This window comes from Schistocerca serialis, chromosome 4, assembly GCF_023864345.2.
Source record: "Schistocerca serialis cubense isolate TAMUIC-IGC-003099 chromosome 4, iqSchSeri2.2, whole genome shotgun sequence".
NCBI classification, from domain to species: domain Eukaryota; kingdom Metazoa; phylum Arthropoda; class Insecta; order Orthoptera; family Acrididae; genus Schistocerca; species Schistocerca serialis.
This window is the reverse complement of record NC_064641.1, coordinates 713,954,583-713,973,561: the sequence shown is the minus strand read 5'-3', so window position 1 is coordinate 713,973,561 and position 18,979 is coordinate 713,954,583. Positions and strand designations below refer to the sequence as shown.

The 18,979-nt window shown below is 44.0% G+C and overlaps 1 protein-coding gene across 1 annotated transcript in view; it reads right to left on the bottom strand.

The window, feature by feature from the left end:
- The window catches only part of LOC126474871 (tyrosine decarboxylase-like), a 167,448-nt gene that overhangs the window by 35,276 nt on the left and 113,193 nt on the right, over window positions 1-18,979 (bottom strand). Inside the window, exon 7 of the mRNA XM_050102353.1 lies at window positions 2,156-2,321. Within this exon, the coding sequence (XP_049958310.1) occupies window positions 2,156-2,321 (166 nt within the window). The remainder of the gene's footprint in view (window positions 1-2,155; window positions 2,322-18,979) is intronic.

Sequence of the window (18,979 nt, the reverse complement as noted above, 5' to 3'; positions counted from 1 at the left end):
CATGATGAAAATAGCGCGGCAAAGTATTAGAAATAAAAATTACATTTAAACCAGTTAACTGAATAATAAAGATAATCAAACTCTTTTGATTCGATGTAGAGAAATGAAAAGAAAATTCTCTGCATTTGACGAAAATCGGACCTTCGACCTTCTACGCGTTAGAGATATACGCTATCTATCACGCTTTGCCATTACACTCCAAAACGGGTCTTGTATTTCTGAGTCTGGTGTTGCAGGCGCAAAGGTTAGTTGGCAACCTTTAAAATTTCGGCTTCACGCCATGTTGCGCTAAGCTTATCTGATAGAAGTCGATCTCTATGATTATAATAACTGTATAAATGACGCTGAATTGCGTTTTCCGCGGATTGATCCAGTAGTGTTTAGCTAGTGCTGTGAATGGAAGTTAACATCGATGTGTGTGTGGGGGAGGGGGGGGGGGAGGGGGAGGGAGGGGAGGCTTTAGTGTGGTTACCATGTGTGATAAAATTCAAAATAAAAGGACTACATCCAGGATTCGGGATCCGAACGCATCAGGAAGGAAAGCCGGACAAGGAACTGTAAGTTAATTAATTTCTGTGACAGTTTGGCAACGGCGAACGGTTCGGGCGAGACATTGAGCGCTTTGACAGGAGGAACCCAGCTACAACACGCGAACCGGTTCCCGTCAGACCACCGAAGTTAAGCGCTGTCGGGCTTGGCTAGCACTTGGATCGGTGACCGTCCGGTCTGCCGAGCGCTGTTGGCAAGCGGGGTGCACTCAGGCCTTGTGAGGCAAACTGAGGAGCTACTTGACTGAGAAGTAGCGGCTCCGATCACGAAAACTGACAACGCCCGAGAGAGCGGTGTGCTGACCACATTCCCCTCCATATGGGCATTCAGTAACGCCTATAGGCTGAGGATGAAACGGCGATCGATCAGTACCATTAGGGTCATCCGAGTCCTATTCGAACAGAGTTTAGCTTTTTAGTTTATAAATAAACATTTCCAGCAATTAGATCTTACATGAAAGCACCTAATTTACGGTACGCTACCATCTATATGGGGTGGTCCATTGATCGTGACCGGGCTAAATATCTCACGAAATAAGCGTCAAACGAAAGAACTACAAAGAACGAAACTTGTCTAGCTTGAAGGGGGAAACAAGATGACGCTATGGTTGGCCCGCTAGAAACCTACCTGTTACCAAGTGTTCGTGTAAAGTTGTGAGCGATATGATTGTGACTATTACAGCGCCATCTATCTCGAAGCGAAAAAAGTGGTACAACTAAAACATTCATATTTCTTTACGTAGCACACGAATATGTAATAAAAATGGGGGTTAATATTTTAAAAAACGCAGTTGATATCCGTTTGACCTATGGCAGAGCCATCTAGCGGGCCAACCAAAGCGCCATCTGGTTTTTCCCTTCAAGCTAAACGAGTTTCGTTCTTTGTAGTTTTTTCGTTTGACGCTTATTTCGTGAGATACTTGGCCCAGTCACGATCAATGGACCACCCTGTATAAATTTGATCCTAAACATTTGCAACACGCACAGCACCATTTTTTTAAATTTTGTTGTGCATCGTCATGATTTTGTCGCGAAGTGAGGCTGTTTTTTTTATTCATTTTATTGCATCCTTATAGATTTGGTTGCTAAGGGTATTTTCTAATGATGGTGCCAGCAGCATAGCGCACCAGATAGCTACCTGTAGAAGTGAAAATAATTCCCATTGTACTTGGAGACGTTGCCCAATAGGCCAGGCGATAACGCGACCTTTGTGACGATGGAAACGCGAATTTCCAACGATTGGCGCGGCTCAGGCCCGTGGCAAAATGGTTCAAATGGCTCTGAGCACTATGGGACTTAACATCTATGGTCATCAGTCCCCTAGAACTTAGAGCTACTTAAACCTAACTAACCTAAGGACAGCACAGAACACCCAGTCATCACGAGGCAGAGAAAATCCCTGACCCCGCCGGGAATCGAACCCGGGAACCCGGGCGTGGGAAGCGAGAACGCTACCGCACGACCATGAGATGCGGGCTCAGGCCCGTTGCAGCCGCCTTTGTGAGTGGGGCGCGGGCTTTGTGCGGCACTACAAGTGAACAGCCTGAAAGCGAACGCGGGAGCAGGCAGTTACTTGCGGCGGCAGCGGGGGTGGGGCGAGCACTCACCGACGTCGGCGTGGGTGGCGTTCTGCGCGACGGCGCAGAAGCGGATCACGTACTTGTCGTTGACGGAGGCGGGCACCATGTGGAGGCGCCCCGACGCGTTGATCGTGCCCAGCAGCTTCTGGTTCAGCTGGTCCGAGCCGCGCAGCCGGAAGCAAACCAGGCCCAGCTGCCGAAACACGCCACAGCTCACCACCACGCCCTCAACATCAGAAGTTGGTTGCGTTAACACATGTATGCACTAGCTGACCAAAAGCATCCGGACATACGTATCTACAGAAGAACTTACCACTACATGTGACGAGAGGCGGACATGCCAGTAAACAAAAACAAGGCGTGGAGTATTGTTTTGGCAGTAGAGAATGTCAGCAGAATGTGTCGGTCAGGTCAGGAGACCTCACTGAGTTCCAAGGTGAACTAGTCGGTGGGTGTCACTTCAGTAACAAAACCGTCACTCTAAAGTTGCCCAGGAGGACAGATGTGATTCTGAGGTGCAAGCGCGAAGGAACAGCTACAGTTAAACCAAGACCAGGCAGATGCGTAGACCTCGTGTACCGACAGAGGGTAGCTGTAAAATGGTTCAAGTGGCTCTAAGCACTATGGGACTAAACATCTGAGGTCATCAGTCCCCTAGACTTAGAACTACTTAAACCTAAGTAACCTAAGAACATCACACACATCCATGCCCGAGGCAGGATTCGAACTTGCGACCGTAGCAGCAACGCGGCTACGGACTGAAGTGCCTAGAACCGCTCGGCCACAGCGGCCGGGGTAGCTGTAAAAAACTGCATGAAATCAGCAAAGGGACTCAGTTGTGAGTTCCAAAGTGCCAGCAGCAGTCCATCTGGTACAATGAGTGGGGGTGGTAGTAAGTTGAAAAGAATGGGGTAGAATGGTCGAACAGCTCATCCTAACCCGCACTCTCCTTTCTGTAGCTATTGAAGAGCCGACAGTTGAAGTGCTGTAAAGTGCTACTCCACCAGACATTGGATAAACGGGAACAAGCGATTTGGAATGACGAGGGTTGCCCGGAAAATAATGCAGCGCATTTTTTCTTTAACAATTATTTATTGAACAAAATGAGAGTTACACACACGAAAGAATGGTGTTTTATCTACATACCCTATTTTTGCAAATAATCTCCATCCCATTCTATGGCCTTCCTCCAGCGCAAAACAAGGTACCAGCCCTTATCCTGGTGGCGGAGCCAGTGCTTCACTGTGTGAATCCTTTGCTGATTGACAGATGCAGCGCCAAGTGCCGAGTCGTAATGCGTCTGTCCTCGTGAATGACGACATCAGCCCGCTGCAACATGGCAAGTGTGACAGCCGTGGATGGTCTCCCCGAGAGCTACAAATCGTGGAGTTCTACCGAATCGCCTTCTGATGACCTTATCCTCAGTGCCCAGCGACTAATTGTGCTTCTGTCGACAGCAGATGCTCCATAGACTTTGTGAATATTCCCCACAGTTTCTTTCTCTGCAGTTAGAAGTTCAATGACGCCACGTTGCTTGTAACGTTCATCACCTACAGACGCCATTTTGAAACTGTCCTGCAGCTACGCTATCTGTCGGAAGTGACGGAAACTTGGCGGGCTCACTTAGGAGACTTCAAATAATATATACGCAACGTTTCGCATTCGTAGCCTTGTTTTCGGCTGAGAAAAAAAAAATGCGGTGCATTACTTTCTGGGCAACCCTCATATATGCTCTGGCAAATGGCTGGGTAGTGTCAACAGTGAAGTACAGAGAATGTGGCATTACGGTAAAGCGGTGATTTCGTGTGGTCCCCCTATGGCGCTTAAGAAAACCCTAAATGCCCAGAGATGTGAAAACAATTTACAGCACTGTGATCTGCGTACAGTAGGGGAACAGTTCGGTGACAATGATTATGTCAGCATGACGTTGCACCATGTCATAAAACATATGTGATGCAATGGGTTGTTAACAGTAACATTCGTAAAATAAACCAGTCTGCCCACAGTCTCGACCTGAACCCAATGCGACACCCTTGGGATAAGTTAGAACGTCGGCTTCGCTCAACACCGCAGCATGCGACATCACTGCCTTCTCTATTTTCGGCTCTTGAGGAAGAATGTCTTGTCGTTGCACCAGACGTTCAGACACCTCATTAAAAGCTGTCTTAATGGCGAAAGATGGATACACCCCATAGTAATGTCCACTAATATATGTGCCAACGCATTTGATCAGACATTGTACAGCTTTAGCGTGCATTGCAAAGGATACTCCCTACGGCTACTTGCCACTTCCTAATCAATCCTATTAACACTCTTCTTCCAAACGTACGACGGAACCATTAACCGTTTTATATTTTGGCTTCATGACTTCATAAACAATGAAATTTGACATTGCCGTGTATGAATACATGATCTAATTTAAAAAATATTTTTTTGTTTTTTGTTTTCAAATGTCTTAAATGCATTTGGTGGGTTTATGACAGTTAACTGCTTTTCACAACCAGTATCATGTTACGAAAGCAGCACGTCAAGTCCTCATCCAGCTCTCGTTGTGATCACTTGCGATCAAACCGAATTCATTTCGAGAGAGCACGACAAGCGCTGGATGGCGACTTGATGTGCTACTTTCGTAACAAGATACTGGTTGGGATGATGGCTCATTAGAACTGAAACCAGTCAGTTGTCATAAATACGCCAAATGCGATCATAACATCTGTGAATAAAGAAGTACTCCTCAAGCGCACATCGAGTTCCGTGCCTTAGTGTTAATAAAGTTAACTCGTATTCGAAAAGAAGTCGTTTCCGGTCCCCGATTGACTATCCATATTTGGGTTTTCCGTGATATTCCAAAAACTGCTTAATACGAGGGCTGGGGTGATTCCTTTGAAAGGGAACGACCGGTTTCCGGTCCCATCCTTCCTCAATATGACCTTCTGCTCCGACTGCATTGACCTCTTGACAGACGATAAAGACCGTAGACAGTGCCGACCGGGTTGATGGTGTCTATCTTGAATTTCGGAAGGCCCTAGCTACAGATCTGTACTTTCACCCAGTAAATAAAATACGAGCTTGTGGAATTTTGGACTAACTGTGTTGTAGGACGGTGGACTTCCTAGCAATCATCAGATATGAAAGAATTTCGAACTTGCGCTTAGGCTAGATACATTCATAATTACATGAATTAGTCCTTTTTTCAAAGAAATATCAATAGGACCATAAGGGGCCAAAGAAAAGAAACTAAGTTTCGAGCGAAATGGATATTTGTCTCAACATCCTATATTTGCTACGAAAAAATGACGTACCCTTTTGATGTTATAAAATATTAATTAATATCTAGAATTATATTTATTATGAATGTTAATTCATAAAGTTTCCATACACTGGCTAGTCACATAGAGTCTTTTGACAGTTGTAAAGATTGTAATTACTGTGACACTACAATCAGAACACAGAGAATAGATACGAAATGCACCACACACAGAATTGTGCCCTGTTCCAACAGTTCGTGGTCCAAGTTATCAGTATTTTCATTAAGCATATTCTGTGGCTTGAGGTCCACATAAAACTGCTGATACCCTCCGATTAAGATGCACTACTTCTACGTACATGATTCAGACACTAAAGTTTGTTGCCAAACTTAAAATGGTTCAAATGACTGTGACCACTATGGGACTTAACTTCTGCGGTCATCAGTCCCCTAGAACTTAGAACTACTTAAACCTAACTAACCTGAGGACATCACACACATCCGTGCCCGAGGCAGGATTCGAACCTGCGACCGTAGCGGTCGCACTGTTTCAGAATGTAGCGCCTAGAACCGCTCGGCCACTCCAGCCGGCACCAAACTTAGATAACTATTTTGAGGTGTGCAGAGTAATAAAATTATGCTTTGTGCTTTGAGTCTATTTGGAAATTAATATCCAAGAAATGGGCGAGATCGCTTTTCACGAATGTTTATATATACAGTGTACGCCTACAAATATAGATAAAGCTGGTTCACCATAAGATCAAAATATGTCAGGAGCAAGCAGAAATGTTAAAAACTCAAAATCGATGATGGTGTGTTTAGACCTTTATGGTTCTCAGGGCCTGAAATGATGTTTTTGTTAAAGACGTTAAATGGTTTTGTACAAATGGACTGGTTTTAAACTTCGAAAAATATACTTCATCCAGATCTGCACTGGCAAAAGTACCTTACCTCCAAATAATCTATTGCAGCAACAATAAATAATAGAAAGGATAGAAACTGCTGAGTCCTCGCGTGTGCGTACTGAACGAAACTTAAACTCTAAATTATTTCGTTGAGATGCTAAAAATATTTGGATCAGCTATTTTTGGCATCAGAATAATTTCCAACTTTGCGAACATAGAGACCAGTAAGTTAATATATTTCACATTTTGTATTCACCATTTTTGTATGGAATAATACTGCGGGGTAACCTATTAGGTAGACAAAATAAATTTATTGTACAAAAGAAAGTAACTACAATTATGTGTGAGGTTCACACGCATACGTCTTGGAGACATCTGTTTAAGTTGATGGGAATATTAACGACAGTCTCACAGTACATTTATTAACGAAAAACTTAATTATGTTGATTTTATGAAGTTATCTAAAATGATGTCTTCACTAAATTTTGTAACATATACGTAGAAACATGTGTAAAGTAAATTTAAATACTTTCGTCGAAAGCTGTGTAAATTGTTAGGCTTTTTACGTAAAACTATAGTATATCTGTTATTCTTCCTCGCACTTGGCGGGAAGAGACGTTGTACTAGTCAGTCTTGTGGAGTCAGTAGTAATAGAGAGACATGTTTCTAATACTGTAGGAGAGAGACGTGGTTGTGCGTTGGTAGGGATTCGTATTTCTGTGAAAGGTGGCTTATCATTGCGAAACAGTTAGCTTGTTGAGTACGAAAAAGTGCAGAAGACAAAAGCTTTAGGAAAATCTTATTATTTACGAGCAGGAGTTGCCTTTTTAATCCAAATTGAACTTTATATGTAATTTCTTCCTATTCACAAAGCTTGTGTATTTGTAAAGCTGACACGTCATTGGAAATGAAATCCCTATTGGGAGAGCATGTCACAAAAGGCAGATTCCAGGCATAGAGTCACTGGAAGAAACATCAGTAAATGCAATTCCCTCACTCTAGAGGTAGAGCAAAAATCTCTCATTCGTTCGATTACTGAACATAATTCGTCACTATGGGAACATTACCGTGAATGTTCATGTCGCTCATCATTTGCGAATGGAGGAGCGCAAGGGGAAATGATAATATTGTCTGAAGTATCCTCCACCACACGTGACAAGGTGGCACGCCAAGTACAGATATTGAGGTGCGTATAGAACGTCGCCTTTCTTCCAACAATTCGCAAGTAGGATATCGAAATACTGTATATCCTTAATGCAGTCGTGCATATAGTGACGTGGTCGTTTTATAATCCATACTAGCTGACAATCCCGGCACTTCCCGGGTATTCATTTTTCCAATTTTCTATTAGAAACGAAACTTTGTAAGTACTCCTGCAGTAGATTCGGAGTGAGCTGATCCTATACAATTTCTGGACGCTGGGCGCAGCCACTTTGTGTGTCTACAACGTGATTTTGTAAATGGCCCTGTAGCAACACCTCTTCATAGCTCTGTAGATGGCTTTTGTTGTCGCCTGTAGACGTTGCGCTTCGTCGCTGAAAGCTGTCAAAAGTGCTTCCAGGTGTCAGGGATTTCCTCAAGTTGACTCGACTGTAGGATTGTCTTAATGATAAAGGGTAGTGTTAAAACTTCATGCCGGACGAGGAATTTTTTCTTACATAGCAGTGTTTATGACGTCATATCTCTTGAACTATGTGTCGTACAATGAAGAATTTATGTAGGTACGTTGAGTGGCATGTGTAGATACTGTCTGAGAAATATGTTGAAAATGGAGTTAGTAGCAAAGAGGTAATAAATTTGAAAGTCACGCACGATGCGGCAATTTTTCACGCATCTCAGTGTTTATGATGTCATGTCTCCTGAACTATGTTTGTTACCATGATATGATTTTGTTGGCTAATTTAGCGGTGTGTGTGGATACTGCCTGCGGAATTTGTTGCGAATAGAGCTCGTAGCACAAAAGAAATAAATTTAAAAGTTATGCACGATGAGGCAGTTTTTCACAGATCTCGTTTATGACGTCATATCTATTGAACTATGATAGGCAGGTGGTTTTTACACCACAGTGATTTTTGCCATACAGTAATCGATAAGTGTACCAAGTTTGGTCGAAATCGGTGTAGTGGTTTACAAGGAGATGTGGAACACACACACGTTCATTCACACACACACATAAATAGATGCATTTTTGTAATATGAATGTATATGTGACCTTATGGAAATCCATGGCACAGTGTTCATACAAGCCTTGGTTCAGCGGGACTATCTTATTCGGATAAAATATATGGTGGGTAGACAAACTAAAGGCTGCGATTCATTGGCAAAGCACTTAGAAGGTGCAACAGGGCTACTAAAGAGACTGCTTACACCACGCTTGTCCACCATATTCTGGAGTATCGGCGTGCAGTGTGTGATCATCATCAGGTGGGACTGACGGATGACGACGAAAAGTTCAAAGAAGGGCAGCTCGTTTTGTACTATCGCGAAATAGGGGAGATAGTGCCACAGACACGATACGTGAATTGGAGTGGCAATCATTAAAACAAAGGCGTTTTTCCTTGCGATATGATCTTCTCATGAAATTTCAATCACCAGTTTTCTCTTCCGATTGCGAAAACATTATGTTGGTACTCACCTACATAGGGAGAAATGATCATCACCATAAAATAAGAGAAATCAAGGCTCGTTTTTCCCGCGCGCCGTTCGAGAGTGGAACACAAGAGAGACAGCTTGAAGGTGGTTGATTGAACCCTCTGCCAGGCACTTTATTGTGAATAGCAGGTTAATCACGTAGATGTAGATGTAGATTTGTCATTATTGGCCGGTTCTGGCAACATGATTATTAACTAGTGTCACATATATACATACATACGTATGCTAACAGCAGATCTTACACTAAGGCATGTATAAATGCAATGCTAACAGCAATGTTCCTCACACCTATCGCCAAACAGAAGAAAGGTCATAGGAACACTGTGCTTTTCACATGCCACCGTTTTATGGATGCACATGAACATTTGGATAATGGGGAAAGCGCCGCCACCTGCCTTGTCCAACAACGTGATGGTAACAGGGATCGCCTATGACAGAGCGCTGATTGTAAGGTCGGACAGACAGGCCACAGTAAAGATCTTAGTAGCCGGTTTAATCCTGGATACCCACAACCACTCACCATGAGGTACAAATGCTGTCACTCCATAAGTGTACCACTTATCACGGCACGTCACAGATATTAATACTGATGCAGAATAACATCCATTTTACGCTTGAAGCCTGGAAAGGGGTCACGGCACGAATGAACCAGAGTACACTTCTATGCACGCCAAATACTAAGGCAAAGCTTTCTGCTTGTCTACAGCGCCCAGTAAAAGCAGGTGGTGGAGGTATTCTCATGTGGCGGATGTAGAAGTGAAATGAAACGATAATTCCGACAATAAACGACAGAGGAACGTTCAAACCAATCACATGCATCCGTTTGTTGGTCTACAGGACGACGGAAGTAACCTGTATATTTAGCAAGCCAAAACACTGACTCGTTGCTCTCACATTATGTTGGAATGACTCAATGAAAATTTTGCGGAGATGAGGGTGTTCCTATGACTATCCACGATACGTGGCTACGGTCTTAATGAGTACACGAAGGTCGCCACTGGGGAAGATGCACTTGCCTTGGACCAACTTCGATTAACCTCTGTGAACTGTTTATTCATGAAAGTTCACACCAAATAAATGAAAAGTAGTCCTACGATCATAATGAGTGCAGTAAAGTTGCACTGAAAGGATTAGACGTCTGGTAGCAAAATCCCTAAGTCCCTAAGTCATCCAAGACCCACAAGGACTACGTCCATTTGTTGATCACAGTACATGGAATGTTTGCCAGCTCAAAATAATTCAAAGTTCAGCATGATAATATGCACAGTGACAAGAAACATAATGAGTAGAAATTCATGCTCTGTCTATCCTCCCTTTCGTAATGCAAGTGAAGAAAGATAAACTTCTGCACTGGATCACGTTCAGACCTCAGGAAATTTACAGTCCCCTCAAAATGTAAAGTATTGTAGTGACCATTCGCTATCCAGGATCAGTCATCTATCAGGATGACTACCCAACAGGCTCAGTATCTCTTGAGTCCCCGTACCATGACGCTTCAATGCCGTCATCAGGACGAAGATTATATGTGTTTATTTAATTTGTTCATGACTATATCATACCACATCTAATACCACAGAGGTGAAATAAGGACAGGTGGACAACATTTCGAGTAAACAGGACTCAGACAGTCATGTGTGTTGTGTTTCAGGGGAGGATCGAAAACACTATTATTGTTAAAAATTTACGACAAGTATTTCTTTGGGCCATGGATCAAGAGACGTCAGAATTGCCATTTGAAAGAGAGTTTTCTTTTCTCGAAGGACGTCATTCCCGAGCATCAAAACTATGCCTTAATGCTTTTTCCGTATGTAAATAATAATTCATTGTTAAGCAATAAGTCGATGCAACAGAAGATGTTCCACTTCTTATGTGCTCTGAGGCGACAATAATCATGGGATGCCTCCTGATATAATGTCGGATCTTCTTTTTTCCGGCGTAGTACAGCAGTTCGACGTGGCATGGACTCTACAAGTCGTTGGAATTCCCCTGCAGGAATACTGAGCCATGCTACCTACCTCTATAGGCGACCATAACTGCGAAACTGTTGCCAGTTTAGGATTTTGTGCACGAACTGACTTTTCAATTATCTCCTATAAATGTTCGATGGTATTCATGCCGGGCGATCTGAGTCGCCAAATCATTCGCTCGAATTGTCCAGAACGTTCTCCAAATCAATCACGAACAGTTGTGGCCTGGTGACATGGTGCATTGTCATTAATAAAAATTCCATCGTTGTTTGGTTGCAAATGGTCTCCAACTATCCGAACATAACCATTTACACGTAGGCTTTCCCGGCGTAATAAGTCTTGAAAGTCTCTCCGCGTTTGCTGCCGGATCCTAAAATTAACTTGACTTGACATTTCGGCGATCCAACTGGTCGCCATCTTCAGGAGAATGCTGCTTCTGCTGCTGAGTCCCGCTGAGAACTGACGCCAGGCTGCAAATCGACGTCCTATATAGGTCACCGTTCAGTACACGGTGCATGCGCTGCCTATCACGGTTGCTGCCCTCCAAGGCAGGGAGGTGGGGCGGCCCTTAGTAGAAAACTGGCACACTCAGGGCGGCACCGGAGAACGTTCAATTTTGATGCGGGATAATACAGGATTCCACGCTTTGCGAAGAGGAAACCCATTGTCTCTTTTGATTAATTTACCCGCCAACCTAATTTCAATCGCCTCTTTATAGACACTGTTCCAACAACCATTTTAAGGAATTTTACCATTAAGAGTGTGTTCCGTCCACCTTCTAAGATTAGGGCACTACTCGGCTCTGTGCAAGATGATTTGGGGCTTGGGAAACCCGGCGTATACAAAATTCCGTGTCAATGTGTGGAGGCTTACATTGGCCGTTCGATTCGCACAGTTCATGACAGGTGTGTGGAACATCGCCGTCATACGATGCTACAACAGCCGGAAAAATCGGCAGTAGCAGAACACTGCATAAATGAGGGACACGGTATGAAATTTGATGAAACTGTGATACTTGCCAACATTTCCGGATTTTGGAACAGTGTCTATAAAGAGGCGATTGAAATTAGGTAGGCCGATAGTTTAATCAAAAGAGACAATGGGTTTCCCCTTAGCAAAACGTGGAATCCTGTATTATCTCGCATCAAAATTGAACGCTCTTCGGTGCGGCCCTGAGTGCGATATATCGTTGCCGCCAGTGTTCTACTAAGAGCGGCGCTACTTCCCTGTCTTGGAGGGCAGCAACCGTGATTGGTGGCCCATTCTCCGTGTACTGAACGGTGACCTATATAGGACGTCGATTTACAGCCTGGCGTCAGTTCTCAGCGGGACTCATCAGCAGAAGCAGCATTCTCCTGAAGATGACGACCAGTTGGATCGCCGAGATATCGGGTCAAGCTGATTTTAGGATCCGGCAGCAAACCTGAAGAGACTTTCATAACCATTTCCAGTCAACGATCGGTTAAATTGGGCCAGATGACCCATTCTATTCCATGTAATCACGGCCCACACACTTACGGAGCCGTCATTACCTTGCACAGTGCTTTGTTGATAACTTGGGTCCATGGCTTTGTGGGGCGTCACACCACACTCCAACTCTACCCTCAGCTCTTACGAACTGAAATCGGGATTCATCTGACAGGCCACCGTTTCCTAGTCGTCTAGGGTCCAACCGATATGGCGACGAGCCCTGAACAGGCGCTACAGGCGACGTCTCTGCTGTTAGCAGAGGCACTAACTACCATTCCGCATTTAAAGTCTGTTAATTCCTATCTTGTGGACATAATCTCGGTGGAAACCTTCACGTGAATCACCTGAGTACAAATAACAGCTCTGCCAATCTGCTGCCCTTTTATATTTTATGTACGTGATATTACCGCCGCCCGTGAATGTGCGTATTGCTATCCCATCATTTCTGTCGTCTCACTGTATAGATCGCGGGTAGAGGGTTTCGATTCACTCTACATGTGTATCAGCACGAAAAACAGCCAGAGTTACACGACATACTGGGGAATGGGTATTATCGGATTCGTCACAATGAAACCATCCACAATGCAGAAAAACGTGAGCGCGTTAACCGTTGTGCAAGTAAAATAATCATTATGAACCATCAAATTTCATCACTATAGTTCTAACATAAGCACCAGAAAACAGGGTACAGCTGGTTTCTGAACAGTTTCAAATCGAGCACCTCGACCATCATACCATGGGGGGTTGGGTTGTCCTGGGGGAAGAGACCAAACTGCGAGGTCATCGGTCTCATCGGTTTAGGGAAGAACGGGGAAGGAAGTCGGCCGTGCCCTTTCAAAGGAACCATCCCGGCATTTGCCTTGAGCGATTTAGGGAAATCACGGAAATCCTAAATTAGGCCGGCCGCGGTGGTCTAGCGGTTCTAGGCGCTCAGTCCGGAGCCGCGCGGCTGCTACGGTCCCCTAAGTTCTAGGGGACTGATGACCATAGATGTTAAGTCCCATAGTGCTCAGAGCCATTTGAACCATTTTGAACCTAAATCAGGATGGCCGCACGCGAAATTGAACCGCTGTCCTCCATCATACCATGAAACCGATTAAAATTCTATTGTCAACATAAACCGAAATGCAGAATCTTGTGTATGACTGGTTGTGTACTTCCTTTTAGGCAGCGATCATCCTCTGGTTTTCTGTTCTCAGTGTTTTAGAGACTACCACGCGGGATTAGCCGAGCCGTCTAGGGCGCTGAAGTCATGGACCGTGCGGCTGATCCCGGCGGAGGTTCGAGTCCTCCCTAGGGCATGGGCAGGATAATTTAGGTTAAGTAGTGTGTAAGCTTAGGGACTAATGACCTTAGCAGTTAAGTCCCATAAGATGTCACACACTTTTTTTTTTAGAGAGACTCTGATGTGCAATAATGTGCATTTTTCTAACCAGTGGTATTAGTGTCATGTTCATCGCGTGATGCGGCTAAACCAAATATCATTCCACAGTATTCATCGTCATTGTTAAGGGCTCGTAATACTAACAAAATCAAGTGCTCAATTTAGTGCTTACTATTAATGTTTTACGGCACATGGTAAGCTTTTGGGTATAAAGGGGCAAAAAAATCTTACTCCAGTGCAACAGAACCCCAAATCATACGGTCATAGTGTCGGGTTTTTTCCTCTGGGTTAAGGATGCGTTTCGTTAGCTCTGTAGATAACCTGTTTGTTTTGCTTTAGGGCGCAGAAAACAACTATTGTCATTCAAGCCCATATCAGAACCGTAGAACACGAAGATAGATCTCATATTCCATTGTAAAGTATCACTTTTGCTGACGTATAGCTCTCATTGGCATCTGTTATATGTACGTATTTCACTAGTGTCACCTTAGTGGAAGGAAAACGCATATGTCTCCAATGTGCAGTGCACTTAAATGGCTCTGAGCACTATGGGACTCAACTGCTGTGGTCATAAGTCCCCTAGAACTTAGAACTACTTAAACCTAACTAACCTGAGGACATCACACACATCCATGCCCGAGGCAGGATTCGAACCTGCGACCGTATTGGTCGTGCGGTTCCAGACTGTAGCGCCTTTAACCGCTCGGCCACTCCGGCCGACGCAGTGCACTTAAGAAACGTAAATACTCTACATGGATTAGACCTTAAACGCATTGCGATTGCTGCTTACAAGAGAGCGATCTATGTTCATAGGACATATGATCAGCATTTCGTCAATCCTTCCGGCCGTCACTACCATTAGATGAATCCTACAGGTGTAACTGCTTCTTTATGCAGGTAGCTCCTCATTTGCCCTCGCGAGGATAACGGATCGCGCTCCAGAGTGCTCTACCTTTGAAAAAAGTCTGAGGAGGTATCGGCAATCGAATTCGAGTCCTTCGGCTTCGACGGCAGACACTACACATTCGGTTCCGGATCCGACCCAATAATGCTGTAAGGTGGACATGCCATTTTGATTTTTGTAAGTTAACAATGTGCGCGTGAGAGAGCAAGTTACGGTACTGTTAAACAATCTTTTTGTCTTGTCGTTGCACAGTCTTTGCGACTGCGCAGTCTGTCATATTCTCAGTTGAGGGTGGTAGGTGATGGACGTATTCAGTAGCGCTGTGTTGACTTGTGACTGTATCTGTTCGATGAAGAAAGATTTATTGTAAAGGACAGCAAGGTGAATATGATGTATATATTGAAAGGCGAAAGGAATATAAATTTTGGATAATGATTTTTTATTTTATTTTTATTTTTAAGAGACGAAGTTTGAGGGAAGACTGCTGCACTGCGAACCTAATTTGTGGAAACGATTATTGACATCTACATGACTTTGTTCACTTGCTCAGAGGTGAGGGAAAGACCAACCTACTTCCTTGAATCATGCATTAAGATTTCAACTGATTAAGCTGTTCCGATTTTTATAGAAATTCTCTTTTAATATTGTGCCTTTTCAAATCATTGTTCACTTTGTTAAGCATAGTATTGTCCAGACTAATGTTATGCGTGAAGATCACGTGAAGTTTGAACATGGTTTGTAAATTTTATTTAGAAATAGAAATCTAGTTTAGCCGCTGCCTGCTTGCTGTTTGCTGTTGTGCTTTCGTGAAATCTACAGCAGTGTTGTCAAGACGCGAGGTAAGTGGAACGTTTGATTAGGGCCAGATAATTGTTTTACTTCAGATGCGCATTTGATATAAAGAGAAGCTGTATTCAGATCAGTTACAGTTAATTCAATTAAAGTTTTGTTTAGCCAAAGGTTAGCACACGAGTTTAAGTCGGATAACAGTTTGTGAATACATAGGTTTGGTAATATGTAGATTTTTATAAAGTGGGAGATAAAGTTTCGCTAAATTTCATACATAAATAAACACAGTACGGAGGTTACAAGGTAACAGTTAACATAAACTGTATTTGTTCGAATTCAGGGTTTCACGACGGGAATGTGCACAACATCATTAGCCAAATTTTGTAATGCTTGTTTAACTCAAGCGGGGGCTTTTCTCAGAAACTATACAAGTTGTCGCGTGGTTGGCGAATTTATCAAGGAAATAACTTACACATTCCGGAATGTTCGCTGCTTACGCACGACCTTCTCGGCAGTTTTCTCAATATGCGTAGGATGTTTACGTAAGTGGAGGAACACGAATCCCGGCGAACGTAGATAGTGGCATGTGTCAACATTCTAGCGGATACCACAGCATTTGCGGATGGCTTTTCTCCGGAAACAAAACAACGACATCAGCAGTGAGGAAGAAAGAACCGTATGGTCTCTCACAAAACCACACGTATGCGGTCGCTGTCTGCTTGTAAATGATAAGCAGCTCCGTTACCAACATCACTGAGAAGAGCTTTCATTTAACAGTTGCTTGCTGTTTGAGTGAATTTTAGACAACCATAAAATTAAATGTATCATTGAAATTAAAATTTTAAGTATGAATACTAAATATTCTGGTTCTTCGTTCTCATCATGCCTTCGAACACAAATAAACATCAGGTTTTTTCTTTTTTTTTATGTTACTGGGAGGCGAGCTGCTGACTTACTGAACACTTGTCCTCAGACCAGTGATATCCTGAGAGCAGGAAGGAACGAATACAAGCCTACAACGTCTTGTCGACGACGATGCCATTACAGATTGAGCACAAGCTACGACTCATAAAGGATGGCGAAGGAAAAGGCTATACCTTTACGAAGAAACCATCCCCGCATCCACCTTGAGCTATTAAGACAAATCATGGGTAATTTAACCACATACATAAATTCATGGTTTTACCATTGCCCAATGTCATTTGGTACTGAGGGAAGTGTACAGAAGATTCTTAAACAAAAAACTCTGCCCGTTAGTTGACAGAAAGTACAGAAAACAAAAAATGTAGCAGAACTGATCCACCGAACTAACGTCCATTATCAGTAGCGTCCGTCTGTTGGAGAATCTCAGACTACGTTTGAGACCAAATGTCGTTATATATATCGAACAGAATACCAGCCAGCAAGGATTACGAAAAACATCGGACATTCAAAACCGTATCCATGCTACATCAAAAGAAGTTTCGCATCACCTCCGTTTCGAGAGTTCCGGAGCCTGTACAGAATATTGGAATAGAGATCAACATAAACATCATTTCTGCCCTTTTTATTGCTCATGAAAACCACACATTGCATGTTATGCCACCACACAGCGAAGCCTTCAGAGGTGGTGGCCCAAATTGCTGTACACGCCGGTACCTCCAATACTCAGTTGCACGTCCTCTTCCGATGATGCATACCTGTATTCGTCGTGGCATACTATCCACAAGTTCATCAAGGCACTGTTCGTCAAGATTGTCCCACTGCTCAACGGCGATTCGGCATAGATCCCTCAAAGTGGTTAGTGGGTCACGTCGTCCATAAACAGTCCTTTTTGACCTATCCTAGGCATGTTCGATAGGGTTCATGTCTGGAGAACATGCTGGCCGCTCTAGTCGAGCGGCCGGCCGGAGTGGCCGTGCGGTTCTAGGCGCTACAGCCTGGAACCGCGAGACCGCTACGGTCGCAGGTTCGAATCCTGCCTCGGGCATGGATGTGTGTGTTGCCCTTAAGTTAGTTAGGTTTAAGTAGTTCTAAGTTCTAAGTTCTAGGGGACTGATGACCTCAGAAGTTGAGTCCCATAGTGCTCAGAGACATTTGAACCATTTGTACCATCTAGTCGAGCGATGTCGTTATCTGAAGGAAGTCATTCACAAGATGTGCACGATGGGGGCGCGAATTGCCATCCATGAAGACGGACACTGGCACTATTGGTCGGAGGATGGCATTCGCGTATCGTACAGCCGGTGCTGCGCCTTCCATCACCACCAGCGGCGTACGTCTGCCACACATAATGCAACTCCAAAAAAGCAGGAAACCTCCACCTTGCTGCACTCGCTGGACAGTGTGTCTAAGGCGTTCAGTCTGACCGGGTTGTCTCCAAACATGTCTCCGACTATTGTCTGGTTGAAGGCATATGCGACACTCATCGGTGAAGAGAAAGTGATGCCAATCCTTAGCGGTCCATTCGGCATGTTGATGGGCCCATCTATACCGTTCTGCATGGTGTCGTGGTTGCAAAGGTGGACGTCGCCATGGACGACGGGAGTAAAGTGGCGCATCATGCAGTCTATTGCGCACAGTTCGAGTCGTAACACGACGTCCTGTGGCTCCACGAAAAGCATTATTCAACATGATGGCATTGCTGTCTGGGTTCCTCCGAACCATAATCCGTAGGTGGTGGTCATTCAGTGCAGTTGTAGCCCTTGGGCGGCCTGAGCGAGGCAAGTCATCGACCCTGTCTGTATCTCCTCCATGTCCAAACAACATCGCTTTGGTTTATTCCGAGACGCCTGGACACTTCCCTTGTTGAGAGCCCTTCCTGGCACGAAGTAACAATGCAGACGCGATCGAACCGCGTTACTGACCGTCTAGGCATGCCTGAACTACAGACAACATGAGTCGTGTACCTCATTCCTGGTGGAATGACTGGAACTGATCGGCTGTCGGACCCTCTCCGTCTAATAGGTGCTGCTCATGCGTGGTTGTTTACATCTTTGGGCGGGTTTAGTGACATCTCTGAACAGTCAAAGTGGCTGTGTCTTTGATACAGTATCCACAGTCAACGTATATGTTCAGGATTTCTGGGAACCTGGGCGATGCAAAAGTTTTTTTTTTATGTGTGTATATGACATGTTGATAGTAATGAATTCAGGCCATCAGTTAGATACAGTATTTGTTGACTTCCATAAAGCATTTGACTCCATAGCGCACCAACACTTATTCCCGAAAGTATTATCAGCAGATAGAGGAAACCCATCAACATACCCTAGAAAAGTGTGATGGAACACTCGTAGCATATATTATGAGTTCACCACCATGCAGACGAATTTAATAGTAACTTCAGACTTCTTGCATGAGTCACGCTTGCATTAAGTCATTGATGTAACAGTTTGTGCGAATATGAAATTAAACCATCACACAGGGTCAATTGGAGGCAAAGCATTTAGAATACTATGATTCATTGGTAGAGTGCTAGGAAAGTGAACTCAGCGTTCAAACACTTACATGACACTCGTGAGACCCATTCCAAAAAATTTCTGAAGTTTGTGGAA